The sequence below is a fragment of the Dipodomys spectabilis genome, unplaced genomic scaffold (assembly GCF_019054845.1).
Source record: "Dipodomys spectabilis isolate Male_0828 unplaced genomic scaffold, ASM1905484v1 ptg000004l, whole genome shotgun sequence".
NCBI lineage: Eukaryota > Metazoa > Chordata > Mammalia > Rodentia > Heteromyidae > Dipodomys > Dipodomys spectabilis.
This window is the reverse complement of record NW_024870681.1, coordinates 912,427-937,252: the sequence shown is the minus strand read 5'-3', so window position 1 is coordinate 937,252 and position 24,826 is coordinate 912,427. Positions and strand designations below refer to the sequence as shown.

General features: G+C 40.8%; 1 protein-coding gene and 1 pseudogene across 1 annotated transcript in view; one reads left to right on the top strand and one right to left on the bottom strand.

Annotated features, from left to right (window-relative positions):
• Positions 1-22,603, bottom strand: part of Blmh (bleomycin hydrolase) — a 50,900-nt gene extending 28,297 nt beyond the window's left edge. The window contains exons 1-7 of the mRNA XM_042692457.1: positions 22,391-22,603; positions 21,885-22,082; positions 19,357-19,466; positions 17,566-17,707; positions 16,863-16,951; positions 15,028-15,120; positions 518-673 (exon numbers count right to left, since the gene is read on the bottom strand). Coding sequence (XP_042548391.1) covers positions 518-673; positions 15,028-15,120; positions 16,863-16,951; positions 17,566-17,707; positions 19,357-19,466; positions 21,885-22,082; positions 22,391-22,403 — 801 coding nt within the window. The 5' untranslated portion in view covers positions 22,404-22,603. The remainder of the gene's footprint in view (positions 1-517; positions 674-15,027; positions 15,121-16,862; positions 16,952-17,565; positions 17,708-19,356; positions 19,467-21,884; positions 22,083-22,390) is intronic.
• LOC122120191 lies at positions 3,364-6,209 on the top strand (annotated as a pseudogene).
• Positions 22,604-24,826: the final 2,223 nt, after the last annotated feature.

The window sequence follows — 24,826 nt, the reverse complement described above, 5'->3', positions numbered from 1 at the left end:
CTGTGGCTCAAGTGGTAGAGCACTAGCCTTGAGCTGAAGAGCTGAGGGACAGTACCCAGGCCCAGAGTTCAGGCCCCACGACTGGCAAAAAAAAAGAAAAGAAAAAATAACTCAAGGTAAACATAAGGTTCTCAATTTAAACCCAAGTACCACCCAAAGAAAAATAAGGTTCCTAGAGGGGCCCATAGTATGGAGGTGCACTAAGTCCATGGTAAGAAATATCTCATTTATATAGTCTTTGCAGAATAACTGTGGGCCCAAACCAGGGGCATATGGGAGTTAACCTGAGTGTTGTCACAGTCAGAAAAGTCTTAAGGGAACACTGGGAAAGGTAATACATCCTGGCTTGGCTTGACTAACTAGGCATAAGAATTTCTTCAGAGAAAGAAAAATAAAAAGTTTGTTTAGTATCAAATTTGATGATCATGCACATTAACTCAACATTCTTCTACTCTTTCTCATAGTCAACAGGTATTTCAAAATAAACAGCCAGCGGCTGCCAGTGCCAGTCTCCAACCTTATCTTCCATATTGAAGAGTGGCTTGACATGTTCTCTGTAAAACTCCAAGGGTGAAATGGGGCCAATCTTATGATAATTCTTATCTTTATCTCGATACTCCCAGGTGAATGTCTCTGGAGGATTACCCAAACAGATGCACACCACTCTGAAAATCTGCAAAAGAGAACAGATAAGCAATAGCTAAGGATGAAGTGTTATTTTCAACTTCTCCATTTTCCTTAAGCTTGGGCAAAGTAAGAAATTAGTGGCTAAATTCAAGCCACGGCTGGGAAGGTGGCTCAGTGGTAGAGTGCTTGCCTTGCATGCATGAGGCCCTGGGTTCAATTCCTCAGCACCACATAAGCAGAAAAAGCCAGGAGTGGCGCTGTGGCTCAAGTGGTAGAGCACTAGCCTTGAGCTGAAGAGCTGAAGGACAGCGCCCAGGCCCAGAGTTCAGGCCCACGACTGACAAAAAAAAAAAAAAAAATTCAAGCCAGAAGTTTCAACCAGAAATCTAATACTGCTCCAAAAATTTGTAAGATTGATGCTTGTGGCTTGATTATCAGTCAACTCCAAGTTCTCAAATAAACACTCTACACAATGAAATTTCAAAATGTTAATGTCTCGTGCTTAGTACTCATCCTGCAAATTAAACTTCCTTAGCAAAGAAACTTGCCCACCATTGATAACCAGCAATGTTGCTGCTCTCCTGATATGTCAAGTGACAATGACATAAATTATAAACAAATTTCCTTTCCTTTATGCATTGAGGTTTTCCTTTGATTGTGATGGTGGTCTCTATTCATAGAACAGTCACTAACTGAATTTTCGGCTGGAGCTTGGATGGTGATGCTTATTAAAAGTTATTATTTGAAAAATAAGCAACTTTTAGTAATATGATACCATATTTTTTTAAGATTGCAAGACAGTAATGTATTATTTGAGGGGGGAGGCAGGAGCAGAACTGGGGATTGAACCCAGGGCCTCAAAAGTGATACAAGTATTCTACCACTAAGTGACATCACAATCCTTAAATAACAAATTTCCTAATGATGTCCTTACATCTTCAAGTTAGCCTCAATATAATCTGAAGATACATTTACACTGTTTTCATTTTATAGAATAGCAAAAATAGAAAAATAAAGAAAAACCTTATAAAAGTCAGAATATATAAAGTACTTCCTTTTCTATCTTAATTCTCATATTTTTTTAAAAAACATAATGCTGTAATTTACGTCTTCTTTTCTGCCCAATCACCACATTGATCAAACTCCATCTCTCATATGCCTACACTGTTTGTACCAAATAAATCCAAATTCCCACGAACTCATTTACTTATATACATTCAGTAAGTATAACATGCATTGCTCCTAAGTGTACACAACTCAATTCATTATTTCTTATGTCCTAGGGCTTGAAATCAGACCATAGACGCCATCCCTGAGCATTTTTGCTCAAGGCTAGTGCTCTACACTTGAGCCACAGCTCTAAGCTCTTTTTTTGTTGGCTGTGGGGCTTGAACTCTGGGCCTAGGCACTGTCCCTGAGCTCTTCAGCTCCAGGTGAACACTCTACCTCTTGACTCACAGCGCCACTTCTGGTTTTCTGGTGTTTAATTGGTGATAAGAGTCTCACAGACTTTCCTGCCAGGCTGGCTTTGAACTGCAATCCTCAGGTATCAGTCTCCAGAGTAGCTAGGATTACAGGTATGAGCCACCAGTGCCTGGCCATACTGACATTTTTGGTGCATAATTGAATATAAGAGTCTCTCAGAGGGCTGGGAAGGTGGCTCAGTGGTAGAGCGCTTACCTTGCATGCATGAGGCCCTGGGTTTGATTCCTCAGCACCACATAAGCAAAAAGAAAAAAGCCGGAAGTGGCGCTGTGGCTCCAGTGGTAGAGCACTAGCCTTGAGCTGAAGAGCTGAGGGACAGCGCCCAGGCCCAGAGTTCAGGCCCCATGACCGCCCCCCCCGCCCCCCCCCAAAAAAAGAGTCTCTCAGACTTTCCTGCCTGGGCTGGCTTCAAACTACAATCCTCAGATCTGTCTCCCCTGAGTAGCTAGGATAACAGGAGTGAGCCACCAATATCCAGCCAATTCATTTGATTTTAGCACATTTAAATACTGATGTGTCAATTATAGAACACCTAAAAAAGCTTTATTTGACTTCTTTACAGTAAATAATCCACAACTGCTTATATAGGTAACTCCATTTTGACTTCTACAGCTAAGGATCAGTTTTGCCTATTCATTAATTTCATATAAATAGAATCACAGGGCATATTCATGTTCCTGTACGAATAAGCATTTTGTTCTTTGTGTGTGTGTGCTGGTCCCAGGGCTTGAACTCAGGGCCTGAATGATGTTTTTGAGCTTTTATGCTCAAGGCTAGCAATCCACCTCTTGGACCACAGCTCCACTTCTGGCTTTTTGGGTAGTTAACTGGAGGCAAGAGTCTCATGGACTTCCTGGGCTGGCTTTGAACTGTGGTCATCTTCCTGAGCAGCTAGGATTATAGGTGTGAGCTACTGGCAGCTGGCTACAATTTGTTCTTTATTGCTATAGTGCTACTAATTTTACAGAAGTACATTAACTTACAAAAGAGGTCATGCTTGTCTTTATGTCATTTTGTTGTGCTTTCCACTAGAGAGCCTTCCTATATTAGGATTTACTGTGCATTTTATGAACCTGAACTGCTGGTCTTGAACCACTTCTCTTTAATGTTAAATTATGTTCAGGTTGGTAGTTCTAGCACAGAAAAGGTGGGGAGAGTAGGACAACACATAAGCAAAAGGAATTGAGTTACTCTAGCTATGGATTCACACAGACTAGAGTCATTATGTACTTGCTTAGCACCAAGGCCACAATGGCAACTTCAGGAAACTGTTACCACAAGAACATTACCACTACTAACTATGGTCAGAACAAAGATAGGGAAGATGTACAGCTAGATACATATTTATATTAAGAAGGTTTTATAGACAGAAACCAGGGTATATTCAATGATTAAATGCTGTAAGTATATGCAAGAGTGAAACCATTTTGATTAATTCTGTTATCCATGGGCAGTGAATCCAGTTCAGTTAAGCTCTGGACAACAAAAAGGGAACATAGGACTGGGCCTGATGAAGGTTAGGGTGACTAAGTGAATTTCTGTTTACTTTTTTTTTGGGGGGGGTCCAGTTGTGGGGCCTGAACTCTGGGCCTGGGCGCTGTCCCTCAGCTCTTCAGCTCAAGGCTAGCGCTCTACCACTTGAGCCACAGCGCCACTTTCGGCTTTTTTTCTTTTTGCTTATGTGGTGCTGGGGAATCAAACCCAGGGCCTCAGGCATGTAAGGCAAGCGCTCTACCACTGAGCCACCTTCCCAGCCCTTCTGTTTACTTTTATACATACTTTAAAGGTAGGTATGAATGTTGTGCAATATAATTTGCACAGTATTTTATTGTGCATGACTCCCTACCTAAAGTAAAAAATATTAAGTTATCCCCTCCTTTTCCCCAAAAATGCATCACTGAAGCTCAGGATGTTAGTAGACTGCTTGCCTATCATATGCAAGGCATATTATATATTAGAAGTAATCTGCATTTCAACTATCTAAATGAAGTCTATGGTGAACTTTTTGCAAGACAGTATTCATGGCCCATTACATATATTTTATAAATAAGAATTTTTTATCAAAAATACATTTAATCTGATGTGGAAGAAATAGTTGTATTGTTAAAACTCATAGAATTCACAAACATTATAGACCATGATAATGACAATTTGCCTTGTGAAGGTTAAAATGTGTTTGTGACTTCAAGTATCACTATCTCACAATACTGTGTGTGAAATGTGTGAAATGTATGTAATCACTTAATCTCAAAAAATCATTAAAAATAATATATGAATATTTAAGATATAAATGTGGATAAGGATGACAACTCTTCTTCCTTGATTCCAGTGAAGCTCTGTAAATTGAGCCCTATGGCTTTTATACTATTTGTTTACCAGGACTATAAATTACCCAAAGTCATTCACATTTAAGTTAGCTTGTAACGCTTTAATAAATAGTTGAGTGAACTCTAATTTAAAAAACAAATTTTGCACAATATAATCTCCAAGGTCCATGATACTGTATTTTTTTTTGTGGGGGGGAGTCTGGTCCTGGGGCCTGAACTCTGGGCCTGGGCACTGTCCCTCAGTTCTTCAGCTAAAGGCTAGCGTTCTACCACTTGAGCCACAGTGCCACTTCAGGCTTTTTCTTTCTGCTTATATGGTGCTGAGGAATCAAGCCCAGGGCCTCATGCATGCAAGGCAAGCGCTCTACCACTGAGCCACCTTCCCAGACCCAAAACTGTATTTTCTTGATAAGAGACTGCTCTTGTGAAGTAAGGTCCCCTGTTCTCAAATGTACAAAACTGGAGGTGAGCTTTGGACCAAGTCTGCTCTCTAGTGGGCAAAGCAGGAGGGTCATCTGCTTCTCACAAAATTTATCCAGCATTCAGGACAAAGAAAAAATACTAGTGAACACAAATCACTATTTAGCAAACTAAATAAATGATGTGCACTCATATTCCTCAGAATAGAGTTACAAATTTCTTCTTCATACTACTTACTTTCTGGTATATATACATATATGTATATATGCACATGGGTGTACATTATACATATATGTGTATATATATATGTATAAAGTTTGCCTTTCCTAATAGAATGCAAACTATGAAAAGGTAGGGATTCTTACCCATTGGCTCACTGCTGAATACCCAATGCCTTATAACAGTGTCAGGTATGTCTATTAAAAATTTAATGTCTTTCACAGTATGTCTGGTGATATTAGCTAGCAGTTACTCTCCTGTTTCTAATGGGAAAGCAGTGGAAAGTAGGTGTCTCTTTCCAATAAATTCATGTTCAGTTTTCTCTCACACACAAAACACAGGACTGTGAAACTTTAGTAACATAGCTGAAACAATCTACTGTAGAGACTGAATCTATTTGATTTTCTGTGATTGCGACCTGTTTACTAGTTTTACGGTAGAGATCTTTTCAAAGGGGAAAGAAGCTGCTGGTGGTTTTGGTTCTCCTGACAGCAACTCAACACCATCCAAGGATCTAGGGATCTTCACACTACCCCAAGAATTGGGTGAGAAGTACGTCTGAAGGATAAGCACGTTCAGTAGTAACTGTGACAAAACCTGACAAGGAGGGAGTGTATGCACTAACCAGAGCAGCCTGTCTGTCTCCAACAGTCATTTCATTTTGAAGACATGTGGCACACCATGCTCTTACTGAAAGCACTGTTTCCTCTGGTGAAGCTTGCTGGGGATTACAGTGAGTCTGACTGAATTCACAGCTTCTTTTATTCTCATAAGAATTTCATGAAGCCTTCTCGGCATGGGTACCCACTCTGGAGGTTCTTAATGCAATTCTGCCAACTAGAGCAGTGGATCACAGGGATATATGAGTTCTGACTGTTAGTACTTGTATACTCTGGAGTTCCCAGACAGTCAGGCAGCCAGATCAAACTCTGGAAATTCTGATGAGTGAATGAACTTGGCTCAGCAATTATGGACCAATTCTTTGTATAAGAAGGTGTTATTGCAAAGGATGTCACTTGTGAGAATGGAAATCATGATATGATACCAAGTTCTGTCATTATTACTACATTGCTCAATCTCTGTACCAATTATAATGATTACAATTTTATCTTTATCAGCACAGATGATTGAGAAAAAAAATTTTTTAAGCACAAAGAGAAAACACATAAAGGAGCTGGTTTCTAGAAGGAGATAGAGGGCCTTCCATAGCCACTACCTGTAGTCGCAGAAAGCCCAGATGTAATGATAGTACAATCGTTTTGAAGTGTATGCATTATTATAACAAAGGATTAGTTATCTTTCATGAAGTCTCTTCTCTGTGCTTAGGTATTATATGCCATTCTTGTTATGAAATTGAAGTTCATGTAGGAAAACAAACTTTTTATTACATAAAACTTTACAACACTTATGAAATCAACTTGGCTTGTACACATGTACTATTTCTGCAGGAATTGTCCAAAATTCTCCACAGACATAGCCTTCATTCTCATTAGGCGCTGGCTTCAGCCTAACCATCTGGGACTGTTCTATTAAATTACTGCCAGATTTATGCATCCTTCTCTTTCTAGTAAATATCTCTGCTAATGTACTGACTGCATTCTACTTCAGTTTTTTTGCAATAGCAATCTGAGTTTTTATTCCACACAAAAGAAGTATTTACTGAACATATACTTATAATTGTGATTTCAGCAAACATAAATGTTAGGACCAACCTGATAAAAATTTATTGAAATAGAATCAAGTGGCTAGACTAAGGGAGTATACACCTTCCAAAATGCTAGAAAGCTAAAGGCAGAGAGATGTTTGGCATAGTGGCACCTGGAACTGATTCTGCAATTCTCCAACTCTGTAGCCCAATAATTATTACTTTTGATTTTTTTTAAATACACACACAAGTTAGTGTTTGCAATTATTCCTTCCAATATAAATTACTGGAGAAAGTTCTAAGTTTTTTGATCCACTAAGATATCCTTTGAGTCCTTGGAAGGGAAGAGCTAGGGGAAGCCATACTGGGATACACTGAATTTACACTCACTTCTTGGGGCCATCTGGCTTCTGATTAAGGCTTTATATCCTTGCTAATTAAATTGGGAATTTAAACTAATCTTCCTATGTGGATATGTATAATTCCCGTCTAACAATCTATGGCCCATCAGAAAAGCTACATTTGGTGTCAGGAAGGTCCAGTTAAATGTATCTCATAATAAGGCAGGTCTCATGAGAAGGTCTAGTTAAATATGTATCAGAAGGCAAAGTATAAATTGGAAAGCGCTTGCAAATCTGAATTTATAAAGGAGTGCAACTGTACTTGGTCTCTTAAAAGTACTTTTTTCTAGAGAAGAATTCTATTTTAAATGACTTGCTGAAATCAATGGTGAATAACAGAATCAGCATAAGGAAAGGAAAAAGAAAAAACAACACAGAAAGCCTGAGACATAGAACATGGAGGAAAACGTACAGATGCCAACTTTAAAACAAATGAATAGTATTGAGTCAATTCCTACACCATGGATTAATCTGGAAGAAAAGTCAGTTATGTGAGAGGGGGAAGGATCTAACAGGTGAGAACCAGTCATGAATATTCAGAAGGATGAGAACCTTCTGTCTAAATCCAGCTATAAGCAGGCACAAATGGCAGGAAGGTGAAGAGAAGGTAGTTCAACCAAGTTGTTTGTACAGAGGCAAAACTGGTAAGCCTAAGAAAGATTTCACTAGCCAAGCTAGTGCAAACATGGCAGGATCATAGAATCTTCAATTCTACTGCCAGTATTGAGTTGAGAGTATGCACATCAAAATCTAAAGGACTGTATAAATATTAATAAAATGCAAAGCTACAATGTTTTTGTTTGAGACACAGTCTCACTATGTAGTCCAGGCCAACCTTGAAGTCCCTATGCAGTCCAAGCTGGCCCAAACTTGGGATCCTCCTTCCACAATCTTCTGAGTGCAGTGTCCACCACCACACCCAGCTTGCTATAATGCTCTTAAATCATTTACCTTAATTAGTCTTACTCATAGAAAAACTAGGTTCACAGGCAAAATGATCTTTTGTTCATGCATACTGGCTATAAGTATCCTCATAAAGAGCTGAACTTTGAAGGCAATTCAAACTGCCTTCAATGAGGGCAATGAGCTTATTGTAAGAGAGGAATAAGGGAATGTGCTACAAAGAGAAATGGAAAAGAAAGGAAAGATAGCTCTCTACTGCTTTCTAGTGGAGAATGGAAGAAGGGCAAGCATCTGTTTAAAAACAACAAAACAGAAGCTACTTGATCAGGCACACAAGTAAAATAACTTCTAGAGGCATTAAATGTATATTCAGACCGAGAAAGACATATAAAAGTATACCTAGAAGTTACATGATTTAGATACAGATAACTAGTAATCAAATAATGATATTGAGATTGCTTCTAGAGTGATGTTTGAACCAAAGAAAGGAAATATAAATGCAGATTCTCTTACCCCACTTCAGACCTACTCAATTTGCATTTAATAAAATCCTCGGTTAGTCACATGTACTTTAGGGTTTAAAGCTTTAGACCAGATCGATCTGTCCCTCCTACAAAACCTTGCTTCTTCATTTCTGACTTTTCTCCTTCACACATCATCCCTTTCTGCACACTCTCTACCCTACTGCCCTAACTTCCAAACACCCTTCTCTCATATAGGCGAGATCTCATCAGAAGACACCAAGATATCACCTGGATACTACACTTTTCTTGTCCTTCACAAATGACTCATCAGCAAGCCTCAACAGGATCACTCCCAATATCTACCCTGAAATTGATGTATTCCTCTTCACTCTTACCAACCTTGCCCAAACCATTATAATCTCTAATCTATGTGACCACAATTAGCTTCCCATTGTGTCTCCCCTCTTTTCCTGCTGATTTATAGCTGGTATAAAACATCCAGAGGGAGGGTTTTTATTTGGTTTGGGTTTGTTGTTGTTGTTTTTTTTAGATAAAATCTCACTATGTAGCCAGGCTAGCCTGGAAGTTTTTTTTTTTTTTTTTGTCGGTCGTGGGGCTTGAACTCTGGGCCTGGGCGCTGTCCCTCAGCTCTTCAGCTCAAGGCGAGCGCTCTAACACTTGAGCTACAGTGCCACTTCCGGTTTTCTGGTGGTTTATTGGAGATAGGAGTCTCACGGTTTCTCCTGCCCGGGCTGGCTTTGAACCACGATCCTCAGATCTCAGCCTCCTGAGTAGCTAGGATTCCAGGCGTGAGCCACCAGCGCCCGGCTAGCCTGGAAGTTTTGATCCTCCTGCCTCAGTTGCCCAGTTTTACTAGGGTTGCAGGCATGCACCACCATGTCCAACTTCGTAGTAAACGTTTTGTCTCCTTCCCCCTACCCTGGAAGCTTGAATTCAAGGCTTGGGTTCTATCCCTGGGCTTTTGTGCTCAAGGCTAGCACTCTGACACTTTGAGCCACAGCTCCATTTCTGGCTTTTTGGTAGTTAACTGGAGGTAAGACTTTTATGGACTTTCTTGCCCGTGCTGTCTTTGAACCATGATCCTCAGATCTCAGCCTCCCAAGTAGCTAAGATTACAGGCATGAGCCACCTGTATCTGGGCAGAGTAAAGGTTTTGTTTTTTTTTTAGGGGGGGGGGTCTAGTCGTGAGGCCCGAACTCTGGGCCTGGTGCTGTCCCTCAGCTCTTCAGCTCAAGGCTAGTGCTCCACCACTTGAGCCACAGCACCACTTCTGGCTTTTTTCTTTTTGCTTATGTGGTGCTGAAGAATCAAACCCAGGGCCTTAGGCATGCAAGGCAAGTGCTCTACCACTAAGCCACCTTCCTAGCCCCAGAGTAAAGGTTTTAAAACAAAAGTATGTCATTTAAATAAAATGCAAGCTGTACTATGGTCTGTAGGTCCTATATAAGCCAATTCCCATTTCCTCTATAAGATCTGTTTCAATGACTCCCACCTTTGCTTTCCAAGTTCAAACCACAATACCTTCTTCTTTTTTTTTTTTGGCCAGTCCTGGGGCTTGAACTCAGTGCTTGGGCACTGTCTCTGAGCTTCTTTTGCTCAAGGCTAGTACTCTAAACTGAGTGCTGGTGGGGGCTTAGGCCTATAATCCTACCTACTCAGGAGGTTGAGATCTGAGGACTGCAACTCAAAGCTAGCTCAGGCAGGAAAGTCAGTGGGACTCTTGTCTCCAATTAACCACCAGAAAACTGGAAATGGTGCTATGGCTCAAGTGGTACAGTGCTCACCTTGAGCTGAAGAGCTCAGGGACAGTGCCCAAGTCCAGAGTTCAAGTCCTACGAACCCCCCCCCTCCCCGCCCCCCCTGCCCCCCCCACACAAAGCTAGCACTCTACCACTTGAGCCATAGTACCACTTCTGGCTTTTTCTGTTTATGTGGTACTGAGGAATTAAACCCAGGGCTTCATGCATACTAGGCAAGCACTCTACTACTAAGCCACATTCCCAGCCCCATATCTTTTTAGCTCTCAAAAATACCATCTTTTTTTTCTATCTCAGAGCATTTGTACCTGCTGTCTTGTGTGGGATGTTCTTCTTTACCCCCATTTCAGATCAGATCTGAACTTAGAAAGACTTGTCCCCTCTACTAATTATCATATTTTATGGTCCTCATAGCATGTATCACTCTTAGATTACTTATTATTCATTTACTTCTGAAGGCTGGAATGCAACTTAGTGGTAGTGTCTGCCTGCCTCCTATGCAGGAGGTACTGGGTTCATTGTCCAGAATGACCTAGAGGAAAGTGGGGACCACGACACCACAGAAAGAAATTAGTAAAAGGTTAAGAAGAAAAATAGATAAAGGATACAAATAGAGAGTTCACAGAAATGGTGTTCATTCTCCAGATTAAAAAAAATATAAAATTACAGTGAGATAGTATTATTTAACCTATCAGATTGGCAAAAATTGAATTGTTTACTTTATAAAACTAAAGGGAAACAAGTTCTATCAGACACTGATGCGAAAACTCCAGGATGATTTGGCATAACATATCAAAAATACAAACACATTTTCCTTCGTTTCCCTCCTCCCTCTCCCCTCCTTCTTTCCATTTTTGTAGCACTAGGATTAAACTCAAGGCCTGAAGTTTTTTGTTTTTTTGGGGTCCTGTTGTGGGGCCTGAACTCTGGGCCTGGACGCTGTCCCTCAGCTCTTCAGCTCAAGGCTAGCGCTCTACCACTTGAGCCACAGCACCACTTCTGGCTTTTTTCTTATGTGGTGCTGAGGAATCAAACCCAGGGCCTCGTGCATGCAAGGCAAGCACTCTACCACTGAGCCACCTTCTGAGCCACAGCACCACTTCTGGCTTTTTTCTTTTTGCTTATGTGGTGCCGAGGAATCGAACCCAGGGCCTTGTGCATGCAAGGCAAGTGCTCTACCACTGAGCCACCTTCCCAGCCCGGGCCTGAAGTTTTATAAGGCAAACACTCTACTACTGGGCTACATCACTAGTCCTGTGTTGTTCTTAAGAACTGAGGACTATGCTATATACTTTCCTAAATCAATTAAAATATCTTTCTGTCCCTTTTCTGGCATTTACTTATGAATTTGTTGATAAAAGACAAGATTTTGGTAGGAATGCAACAATCCTAAAAGGATCCCGCTAGAAGAGTGGATACAAGGAGAAAACATTGTTACAGAGGTGGCTATACATCTCCAAAACAGATCTGCCTTTATAAGCAACCTGTACTTCTCTCAGAAAAACTGTCTTTAGCCTAAACACATGCCATTCAAAGCTTTCTGAGCTACATGGTGGTTCATTTAAGTCATCATTTTGACTTGCCCATAATCCCAGGCAAATCTTAAGTACTAATTTGTGGCTTTATATGAAGTTAGAACCTTTATTACCAAAGAGTCAGTTTCAATAAAGAGTAGTCATTTAGAGAATTATAAAAATTTAAAAACCTACCACATAGAAGTCTTTGATGAACAGTTCAGGTAGAATCATTATGTAAATACCTATACTTGGGACTTAAAGTGGTGCCTTACTATTTCTTCAAGTAAAGGTAGGAAAGGTAAAACAAAACATTTGAAAAATGTATCTGCCCTATATATTTCCCCCTGTACTGCAAAGCATTTTTTAGTGCTAGGGATTGAACTGGGGGCCTTGGCTTTGCAAGGTGGATGCTCTACCACTTAAACCACACCTTCAACCCTCTGCTCTAATTCTTATCAGCCAATTACTTTCCTCCAGCAATCTTATGATTAGGACATGGATCTTACAACATAGTAATCCAATGATCATTAAAGTAAACATCACAAGCCAAGATGATACTTAGGTCTCTAAGAAGCAGTATTCGGACCTTTTCCATAAAGGTAGAATCTCCATCCTGCCACACCCCCACTATCTTAACCTAATCATAAATGAAGGCAAATTATGCAGAAGGGATGGCCTCTGTCACTTTATTTCAAGCAATGAGGAAGAAAACTAACAGTTACTGGACTGTGCTCCATGCAAGATACTTACTACTTCACATTCTTGTATTTAATTCCTTACTTTTTTCTCAAAAAAAAAAAAAAAAAAAAAAATTCAATAAGGAAATTACCTTAAATCCCAAACTGAATCTCAAGTGATCTACCCAAGATTACAGGATATTAATAGAACCAGAATCTAAATCTCTGTGGTTTTTTTCCTTCTACAGTAAAATATCTCACTTTAATAGAAACATTTAAGAAGTACAGAAAGATAAATATGAGATAATTCAAATGTGTTTTAAATGAAACTTCTGAATTCATCTACAACAAATATGTGAGAAACAGGTACTGTGTTAAACATAAGACTTTATGCTAGGTACCAGTGGCTCATGCTGTAATCCTAGCTACTCGTGAGGCCAAGATCTGAAGATTATGATTCAAAGCCAACTTCAGCAGAAAGTCCAACTAATTACCAAGAAGCCAAAATGAAGCTGTGGCTCAAGTGGTAGAGGGCCAGCCTTGAGTGAGAAAGCAAAGGGAGATCATAAGGTCCTGAGTTCAAGCCCCAGTAGGGGTACAAAAGAAAGAAACAAACAAACATACAAACTGAGACTTTAGACAGGCTGGGCACTGTGGTTCACGTCTAAAAACTAGCTACTCAAGAGATTAAGATCTGAGGATCATGGTTCAAAGCCAGCCCAGGCAGGAAAGTTCATGAGACTCTTATCTCTCTTAAGCACTGAAAGAGCCAGTAGAGGAGCTGTGGCTGAAGTGGTAGAGTACTAACCTTGAGCGAAAAAGCTCAAGGGCAGAGCTTAGGCCCCAAGCTCAAGCCCCAAGTCCAACACACATACACACAAAAGAAGCTAAGACATTGTCCTATGTTACATGTCAGTTAAGTAAAGAGAAGGCTAGACCTCACACAGGCCGAATCCACAGACCACTTTATATTGCCATTCTTTTTGTTGTTGATGTTGGTCGTGGGCTTGAACTCTGTGCATGGGTGCTGTTCCTCAGCTCTTCAGTTCAAGGCTAGAGCTCTACCACTTGAGCCACAACACCACTTCCAGTTTTCTGAGTGGTTTATTGGAGATAAGAGTCTCACAGACTTTCGTGCTTCGGGTGGCTTTGAACCCTGATCCTCAGATCTCAGCTTCCTGAGTAGCTAGGATTACAGGCATGAGCCACCGGTACCTGCCTATATTGCCATTCTTAAAATATGAAGACAAACACAAGTTAAGCATTAGAAACACTAAAATGAAACACATTGAAAAACTCAGCCATTTTAACTTCACAATCTTGAAATGAGAACTACTAATGAGCTCAATGTCAGAAAAGATAATGCTTGTTCTTTTCTCAAAGTAAGTTCACAGTTTTATGAATATTTACTCTAGATTATAAACTGTATTAAGTAATAAAGATTCTTATCTGCTTCAATAATAAATACTCTTTTTTTTTTTTTTTTTTTTTTGGGGTCCAGTCATGGGGCCCGAACTCTGGGCCTGGACACTGTCCCTCAGCTCTTCAGCTCAAGGCTAGTGCTCTACCACTTGAGCCACAGCACCACTTCTGGCTTTTTTTTCTTTTTTTTGCTTATGTGGTGCTGAGGAATCAAACCCAGGGCCTCATGCATGCAAGGCAAGCGCTCTACCACTAAGCCACCTTCCCAGCCCAATAATAAATACTCTTACAACTTGATATGTGTTTGGTGCTTTTTAAGTTTTCTAAAATGTTTCCACACATACTATTTTAACAATATAACACCAGCAGCTCATCATCTTTACTCTTACTGAATAAAACTAAAAGTCCTGACATCTGTCTAGGATCTCTTACATCTAATGCTAGTATACAAACACACTCCCTTTACCAGAGAAACCTTCTATATTAGACACCTGGTAAATTCCTACTGCTCTTTCAGGAGCTAGCTCAGATATCTTCCCTATTACTGAATTAGTCATTCCCCACCATGACCACAAAATCCTGTAAGGATTTATTATCATTATTCATGTGTTTTGCCAGCAGAGACTAGTTTTCTTTTTTCTTTTTTTTTTGGAGTCTGGTCGTGGGGCCTGAACTCTGGGCCTGGGCGCTGTCCCTCAGCTCTTCAGCTCAAGGCTAGCACTCTACCATTTGAGCCACAACGCCACTTCCGGCTTTTTTCTTTTTTGCTTATGTGGTGCTGAGGAATTGAACCCAGGGCCTCAGGCATGCAAGGCAAGCGCTCTACCACTGAGCCACCTTCCCTAGTTTTCTTATCTTTGTTTCTCTTTAGTGTCAAACTTGCAGAAAGTATTCAATGTTTACAAAATGCATAAATGAACAAATTATACATAGGCTACTAAACCCAAAATCTGAGTATGAATCCTGTATTAAAATGCAAAGGAAAGTTAAACCTCAGATTTTTATTTGTTCAGCTACAATAAGTCATTTTCACTTAATTAAAATATTAATTGCAATGGCTACACTTCCAAACCAGGTTAACAGACGGAATATTCTAAGAATTCTTTAGAAGAGTTACCAAAAATCCAAACGATTCTTATTACCTCTTCCATCATGGTGTCCTGGGTAGCTGAGATTTCTCCTTTAGTTGCTCCACTGTGTACCAGGTTCCGTAGTCGTATACAGAATTCTCTCATCTATGAGAGAAACTTAGTTAGTACTCCAATAGTTATACAAACTGCAAATAAAACTAACAGATTAATGCCAGTTATACTTTGAAGACCCAAGGAGTTTATAGACACAAATGTTTTTCTCCAGCTAGTATACATATACACACAGCAAAAATATATTGTCCATCAGGAGATAAGATATGGATTATCCCCAAAGAATACTAAACAGAACTGTTCCTGCTCTACAACTAATTATCTGTATGTGCGTGGAAAAAATATCTGATTCAATAATGCCAATCGCCCTTAAAAAGCAAGCAAACAAACAGGAAATAAGCTGATTAGAGTGCTAAGCCACTCTAAAGGATTTTTATCTGGAATGTGATTATTCAATTTTCCTTCTCTACCAAATCACTACAACAATGGGGATATCAACTCTCAATATAGTTCTCATTTTTTGTTGCTTTCAATACTAAGAAATGCTCAAAATAAAGTCAAATCTGAAAATAAACTCCAATGCTGAAGAGAATCTTGTTCCCTCTCAAAACTGAATCCAAAGCTGTACTATTAATGAAACTTTAGTTTTTGAATAAGAATTCTCAGTTTCCTGGGTGAAAATATAGCCTACTTCTAATATTGAGTAAAATACATTTGTATTTACTTTAAACTGTAATCTTTGTTCCCAGGGCTGACAGATCCAATTTCAGCCTTGTAGATAAGGATAGCAGATTTCTGCAACTCCCAGTTCTCAAAAAAGATGTTTGGCTAGCAGAGCAGCATCCTTATAGGATTTAAAGTCCTCCTTGGGAAAATGGGTTATGCAGAGAAGAGAAAATGATTCACTAAGATAACTTAAGCAACAAACAGTTCAGTGACTACATCAATCCTTCTGTGGGTGGATAAACCACACTGATGTGGTCTGGAGAAGTTTATGAACTCAGAATACTCTTTAATACTTTACAGGCTCATGCCTGTAATCCTAGCTATTCAGGAGGCTGAGATCTGAGGACTGCGGTTTAAGGCAAGCCTGGGCAGAAAAGTCCCTGTGAGACTCTTCAATTAATCAAAAACTGCTTGAGTTACATTATCTCAAGCAGTAGAGCACTAGCCTTGAGGACAAAGAGGCTCAGGGACAGCACCCAGCCCTAAGTTCAAGCCCCACACCTACAAAAAAAAAAAAGGAAATAAGAAAGCTTTATAGTTATTTTGTTGGTATGTAAAACAGCCTCAGCCCAACTCCATTAGAACCAAGTGAAGAGCACCATGTGGCCTATACTAACTAAACACTGTGTTTTTTCTGTTGAGTACTCAAAAGGCAACATTTAGGGGAAAAAAATATCAACAGAAATAAAATGAGAAACATTTTAAGAGGAAAAAAATTAAATTATTTTAAAAGTTAATACATTACTTTTGATAGACCCTGACATCAGTGGCTATGGTGTCCCTTTAAAAAGGCAAACAAATTTTTTTTTTTTTTTTTTTTGTCGGTCGTGGGGCTTGAACTCTGGGTCTGGGCGCTGTCCCTCAGCTCTTCAGCTCAAGGCGAGCACTCTACCACTTGAGCTACAGCGCCACTTCCGGTTTTCTGGTGGTTTATTGGAGATAGGAGTCTCACGGTCTTTCCTGCCCAGGCTGGCTTTGAACCGCAATCCTCAGATCTCAGCCTCCTGAGTAGCTAGGATTACAGGCGTGAGCCACCAGCGCCCGGCTTGCCAAACAAGTTTTAAGATGGGTATGCTAAAGTCAATGCCACCCTGTTCCATACACTGTACCTTGTGATTCAGAATATCATTCATTCTTCTGCTTGCCTCTGTTGTATGAGATTCAGGGAAGCATTTCTTAGGGACAACGCCGTATTTTTCTAAAAGAAAGCAAATTGTAGTGTATGATAAGGCAAAAATATACCCTAGTATTAGAAACCCTGTAAAAAGATATACTGCTTCTAAAAATAGGCTGTATTTTGCTCATTTAATTCAGAAAAATCTTATGTTTTGTATTATTAAATGGGTTTTTAAGAACATATTTATCTACTATTTTAAAACACATTTTATCCTTTTTGCCTATCATACTGTGAAAAGTGCTCAGCACATGGTCTCCTCATGAAAATGTTAAAAAATTAAGAAAATGTTATGAATGTAGACATTTTCAAACAGTTACAAATTTTTAGGCTTTTGCTTTTTGTATGTGGTGTGTCTGCTTTTTTTGTTTGTGGTGCTAGGGATCAAACCCAAGGCCTTCACATAGTAAGCAAGCACTCTACAACTGACCTATATCTCCAGCCCAAATACTTGCAGTTTTAATGTTCTTGATTAACTCTTTTACATACACACACACACACACACAAATGATGCCTCATAGTTAACTATGTAGCCGTCTGGAGATCAAATTTCTTTGTACAAAGAAATGGCCTATTCCTAACTATGGTACTCTGTTCAATTATATGGAATTTCAATTCTATTAGAGAAAGTCTCTTACCAATGATATTGACAAGCATATCCCATTGCCCGCCATCATTTGTAGGGTTTGTAAGCAGATACTGAACCAGCCTCCCATCCTCAGGCTCCTTTTTCTGAGCTGTGTCCACAAAAGCATTCAAGAAGAAATAACAGCGCTCAACCTAGAATAGAGGAAGTTGAGGTTCAGTAACATACAAGTCTTAGACCTCTCATGAACTCAACATTTTAAAACCAAAGTTAAAACTAGGTGCCAATGGCACACACCTGTAATCATAGCTACTCAGGAGGCTGAGATCTGAAGAACATGGTTTGAAGCCAGCCCAGACAGGAAAGTCCATGAGACTCATATCCAACAAAACTAACAAAAAAGCCAAAAGTGGAGCTATAGTTCAAGTGGTAGAGCACTAACTTTGAGCAAAAGAAGCTCAGAGACAACACCCAGACCTTAAGTTCAAGCCCCAGGATCAGCAAATAAGTAAATAAATTAAACAAAACCAAGCTTGCTAATTAAATATTAGTATCTAGTTTCATAAGAATATTTGAAGTTTCTTCTATGTACATGTATTTCATTATACTGCGTAAATGTGCACTGTATACATATTCTAATATTTAAATAAATCCTGATTATTTAGTCTTCAATCAATAAACATCTACTAGACACTTACACATGTGTTAAAGATATTTAAGTGAAACATATATTTTCTACTTTTTCAGACAACTACCAGTAAAGGAGGAACTAGGTCCTTAAAACAGGAGATAACCTAAGATGCTAAAAATGTAATTATTGAAAATGAAGTTAAGAGGGGAAAGGGAGTCAGGGGAGAGGAAAGTGGGAGAAATCGAGGGAAGGCGTAATGCTGTTTGAAAAGAAATGTACTCATTACCTTACTTATGTAACTGTGACCCCTCTGTACATCCCCTTTACAATAAATTTTTTTTTAAAAAGTTAAAAATTTTACATAAAAAAATAATAAATAGAGGGGCTGGGAAGATGGCTCAGTGGTAGAGCGCTTGCCTTGCATGCCTGAGGCCCTGGGTTCGATTCCTCAGCACCACATAAGCAAAAAAGAAAAAAGCCGGAAGTGGCGGTGTGGCTCAAGTGGTAGAGTGCTAGCCTTGAGCTGAAGAGCTGAGGGACAGCGCCCAGGCCCAGAGTTCAGGCCCCACGACCGGACCCCCCCCCCCCAAAAAAAAATAATAATAATAATAAGTAGAGGGCTGGGAATGTGGCTTAGTGGTAGAGTGCTTGCCTAGCATGCATAAAGCCCTGAGTTCAATACCTCAGTACCACATAAACAGAAAAAGCCAGAAGTGGCACTGTGGCTCAAGTGGCAGAGTGCTAGCCTTGAGCAAAAGAGACAGTGCCAGACCCTGAGTTCAAGCCCCAGGATTGGCAAGAAAATAAAATAAAGTAATAAGCAGGCTGGGAGTGTGGCTTAGTGCTTGTCTTAGCATGCATGAGGTCCTGGGTTTAATTCCTTAGTACCACATAAACAAATAATAGTTTAAAAAAATTAAATAAATAATAAGCAGTAAGTTAGTAAACTTGTTATTTCATTGCAACTTACCAACCAAAAAGTTACAGCTCTGCTCACTAGTACCATGCAAAAGGCACTGAGTTTGATCCCCAGCATATAAAAAAGAAAGCCTTTGAAAAAAGTCAATTTTTGATACTCTGGAATTCAAAATAAATTGATATTTCATCTATAGTAGAAGGGTAAGCTGTAACTGGAAAAGCAAGAAATGAACAGGCAGTCTTTACTTGGGTTGTTATTAAAACAAAAAGAATTATGCAAGACCAGTCCCATACCTTGTCCCAGAAAAACACGTAAGACTGACTAAACTCAAATTCTTCAATATTAAATTTTTTCATGAATGGAAGTCTCATAACATTCAGACAAGAAAAGATCCAGCATCGCCCTAAAACAAGCAAAACAAGAAATTATGATGAGTATTCATAAAGACTTCAATACTACAACTCTTTTAATGAACCCATAAGATTCGAACATTAGCACTAAATCAGAAAGAACAAAAACATTACAACAAAGGCAAAACGAAAGGCAGGTAGGAATAACTATATGAGACCTCTATGTAAAGGTTTGGTGTATTTAACACTTCAATTTTTACTTATATACATAAAAGCCATTACAGAATTGAAGATGTAGCTCAGTGTAGAGCATCTGCCTAACATGTGCAAGATGCTAGGTTTGATCCCCAGTACTGAAAAAAAAAAAAAATCCCATTATCATTTAAGTAAACCACATCAGAAGAAGAAACACAATCAACAAAATGAATAGACATTGGGTGTAATTTTAGTTACTCAAGAGATTGAGATCTGATTATTCTAGTTCAGAGCCAGCCTGGACAGACAAACCTGAGACTCTTATCTCCAACTAACCAGCAAAAAGCTGGAAGGAAAGGTGTGGTTCAAGAGGTAGAGTACCTTTTTCATTCCCTTGAATGAAAAAGCCAACCAGAGCTTGAGGTCCTAAGCCCACAAAAAAAAAAAAAAAGTTTTAAAAATAAATCAACAATGAACCAAAGTGGAATGATAACTGGCTAACTGGATTATATACACAAATGATAGTTTGGAGGGCTGAGGCAGGAGGATCACTTGAGCCAAGAGTCTAAGGCCAATCCGGGCAAAACAAGGAGACTGTGACTCAATAATAGTAATAATAATAAACTTTAAAAAATTAAGACATAGATGAAACAGTAAATTACCTGTTAAAAGTCATGTTAACATGTTTATTTAGAAAGTTTCCTGTTTTCCCACTTCATTTTCACAGATTCAGATTTTTTACCTGCACCTTGGCATCAGTGCCATTGCCATCACTAGACCCACTCTTTCCATCAAAACACCTCATCTTTTGTCAACTTAGTATGTTTTAGATTAATCTATTCATGATGCTGTCCCTGAAAGTTTTATACTAAGTCTCAGCCTCTTCATTATTCAGAACCTCCACAATGTCACTCCTTCCTGTGTTGACTTAAGGTCTTTATGGGTAATATACAAAAAGTGGATAAATAATGTGTAAAGTATGAGATCATATTATGCATACACAGACTATAGACTTGATGGACACCCACAAAAAATTATTCTTCTATTGGTCCTTAATTTTCTATACTGACCAAGAATAATTCCATAACAAGAAAAAAAATTAGTGCTTTTGAAAGTCACCAATTCCTTAAAAGTAGCTCATGGTTACCTTAGGTTTAGCTGTATACCACTTCTTTTCTAAATACTACATGATTCCAGTAGAGGGGAATCTGAAGCATAAAAACAGGCTGCATGGCTTATGTTATTTGAATATTTTGTAAATAAAAGTGGCAGAACATGTAAGATCTGACTTGCTTTGATGAGTATTTCCAAACTTTTTCTGAAAGATGACTGGAACCTAAACTAGGTAACACTGATCACCAGAACATCACTAACTGGATCATTTGCAGCTTGACAGTTCACTTTCTACTATACTTTCTGCTACAGCAAAACATTAGTACAAAGCTAAGATTTTTTTCCTTTAAAACTAAAAAAGTCCATTTTATTGAAATAGAATGTACATACAATACCTATGGTCAAGTGGCACACTATATGAGTTTTGATGCTTTCTTTCAGTATGGATAGACCAAGAGTCATTTCTAAATGGAGAGAGACTTCTAAAAAATCCTTTTGGCACAATTTTGATTCTGAGAATGTTTCTCTTACTTAGATTTCTGGATGACCAATCTTTCACTCTAGATGTTATTTTTGGTTTGGGTTTTTTTTTTGTGTGTGTGTTATTGTTGTTTCACTGACAGAGGTGCTAGCTTGTAAATAGTAAAACAAGAACTCTCAATCAGCCAAACACAAGAACTTAATTTTAGGATTACAAACTTGTCCACTGGTGGAAACTGAGCCTATGAGCACAGGAACAGCTGCAACCAAAAAGCATACTTTAAAAAAAAAAAAAAAAAGGACTTCTTTTGATGTAATTACATAGGGTTTTTTTTTCTCTTTCATGTATTTATATATTATGGTTCTCAGGGCAATTCTGCGCAGTCCTCGAGGACATGAACGTTTTTGCATGGTGTGTGTGTGTGTGTGTGTGTGTGTGTGTGATCAAGAGCACAGACTAGACCTACCAAACATGGGGTTGCAAACACTTAACATCAAGACACAATACAGTAAATTGCACAAGCTGGACTCGATACTTTATAGTCCTCAAATGAAATATGCCAACAGGCCTGCTTATTCTCTAGTGATGTACTACTGTTAAGTTCTGGCAGTGCAAACCCTCCAAAATGGGGTGCTGTCGGAAGAAGTCCAGTAATAACGTTTAAGGAGTGGAAGCCCCTCACCTGAGCTCTTCTGGTTGGTGACGGGCTTGCCCTCCTGAGGTACCACGTGCTGGAATACGTGCTGGGCGCCCTGTACCGTGGCCCTCTTCAGACAGATGTCCAGTAGGTCGTGGGTGGTCCCGACATTCTGGGCCAGTACGAACTGGGGGTCGGAATTCAACCTCTGAATCAGAGCTGCTACCTTCTCGGAATCCAGTCCTGCCGGAAGAGCAGATGCGATTACAAGGCCCCTCAGAAGCGGGGGGCCGGGGGTGAGGGTCGGGGGGAGACCCCGGATTCGGGGCTCCCAGCATCCCAGCTGGGACTTCGGGGCCGCCCTTGGCGGGCGTCCTCCCCCTTAGGCCGCTCGGGCCTCCCGGCTACCGCACCGCCGCCGCCACCTCCGCCCCGGGGCGCAGCCGCCCCCCGGCCCTCCGCGCCGCCGGGCCTCCCCGAGCCCCTCACAAGAGGACCCGTGGCCGGGGAGGTAGGAGGGCGAGCCCTCGGCGGGAAGAGCGGCGCCTCACCCGCGTTGCTCATGGCGCCCACGCTGCCGCTCACGGGGTAATATCAATTCTGGGGGTCTTCCGTCGCGTGCCGGGGTTACCCCGAAGTCCACCGCCTGAGTGGCCGCGACTTGGCTCTCGCACCCGGAGCGCCGGAAAAAGGAAACCGGCAGGCTGGTGGAGAGACTGAGGTCCGGAGAAACGGGGTCCGCGGAGGGACAAAACTCCCCCCTCGCGTTGCTGAGTCAGCGCCGTCGGAGCTGGCCCCGCCCGGGGGGAGGAGGGCCGGCGGGGGCGGTCGCGGTGACGCGCCACACCGGCTCCCGGGCCCCGGCCCTCCATGCTCCCCTGCTCCCAGGCCCCGCCCCCCGCCCCCACTCCCCACGTCCCTCCGCGCCCGCCCTCGCCAGCCCCAGGCCTGCCGCCAGCTGGGGCGGCGCCCGCGGCCATTTGTGATCCCGCCTCCTGACCGCCAGGGGCGCCACTCCAGGATCTGTGGGTTCCAACCCGCGCCCGGGTCCCCAGGAATGGGCCGCCCTCCCCCAAAAGTGTCCTGAAAAAAAACGGAAGGAGGCTCGGGGCGGTGGGAGAAAAAATGAGGAGCGTCAAATTAGAGCCCTCATCAGGGCTTAGGATGGGTTGACAAGGCTCCAGAAACCCCACCCACGGGCTTTTCCTATAGCGCTCGGCTTGATCGATCTGTGTCTTTGCAATGGCATCGTGTTGCTCGGATTCCAGATCGAACCACGTCCTCGTATTTGAGAGGAAATGGGAAGCGAGCTCTTTCCCACACAACCCAGAAACTACTACCACGGTTCTACAAATATAAACCTGCTCATTTAAAGGCAACTACAAAGCTGAGGGCGTTGCTTAGTGATGGAGTGGATTGACTAGCCTGTGCAAGGGCTCTGGGTCTCATTCCTAGCCTCGGAAGAGGAAGGGGGAACAAAAGCGTTTGAGACTTAACGAAGCCCAGGGTTGGCTTTTGGTCTCAGCATGGAGTGCAAAGACAAGAGGTCAGTCTTACACGTCAGTACTGTCTTGTCAATCTCTCTACGAAACCTCGCAATGATACACCCTTCCCCTCAAGATAATTTAGCAGTTTTCCATGGTTTGGGGGGGAGACGTTCCCACAGGAGCTAAAACAACTAAATATATACTTAACATTGAACTTTGCTATTCAAAACAAAGAGAGTTTTTGGTAGAGCTTGGCATCTAAGTCTTAGGATGAAAACCATCCCTAAGGAATAATGCTACCTGGAAAAATCCATATACAGACTGTCATTTGAGAACTCACAATCTCTGTGTCCCTGGAGAGACTTGGGAATATGACATAGCAACTATCTCCAAGGACTCTATCCTGTTCTGAGATTCCTTCCAGTATCTGAAGAAAAGGAACAAACTAAAATTATGCCGAAAGAAACAAACCCTTTTACAAAATGGTTGAACTTCCTGGATGACTCAAATCATAATTGTTATTCCATATCTACCAAATGCTTGACACTGGGCAAGCTGCTGATGGTAGGAAGATGAAAAATTTTAATCTTTCCCTTAAGAAACATGATATACAGAAAAGAGATGCAAAGCAACTTCTTGATAATCTATATTGGCCTGCCAATAAGTTAGAAGCAATTTGACAGCTGTTAATTACAACCAAGGGTAACTGAGTGCATGCACACACACATGTGCACGCACGCACACATACACACACACACACATACAAAGGTGACCAGACTAGGAGTGTAATTCAGAGATAAGCATTCATGGTAAGACCCTGGTTTTGATTCCTAGCACTATATACATACATTCACACAGAGACAAGGTAACAAATGAACATAATCTTAAGGAGTGGACGGGACCTTACAGGGCCAAGAATAAAGGAAAGGCATTGAGGCACCAAGAAGGACATAGATTTATTAAAGCACATGGTAAAGTCATGTTCAAGCCACAGTGCATCATAACCTGATGTGGTAAGGAGCAAACTACATGTGGAGAGCAGGGGCAAGGTGCAGGACTGGAAAAGTAGGTTTGGGCCAGGATATAAAGGGTTTTATATGTCGCACCTGAGCATCTGGACTTTATCTCATGCTTAATTAGAAGCCAAAGTGGGTTTTTAAACAAAGGAGTAATACACTCAGATCAGTATAAAGAAGAGTCTGTAGGCAGTGGGAGAGAGAGATTCTGGAGACAAAGAAGTTACTATTGGAGTAGTATACCTGGGAGACAATAAAAGCCTTAAACCATGGAAAGGGAAGAGACATAGACACCTTGATGTTTTCAGTTGAATGGTGGAACGTAAGTTGGTGTCATTAACCAAGAGAGGGAATAGAAAAAAATAGCATAACGAGGAGCTGTAGATCTGAATTTAGCATGAACTTGGCAGGTGAGAGGTGACTACAGGTATCCCAAGAAGGGAAGTCCAGGAAGCACATGGAAAGGTCTAGAAATGAAGTATAG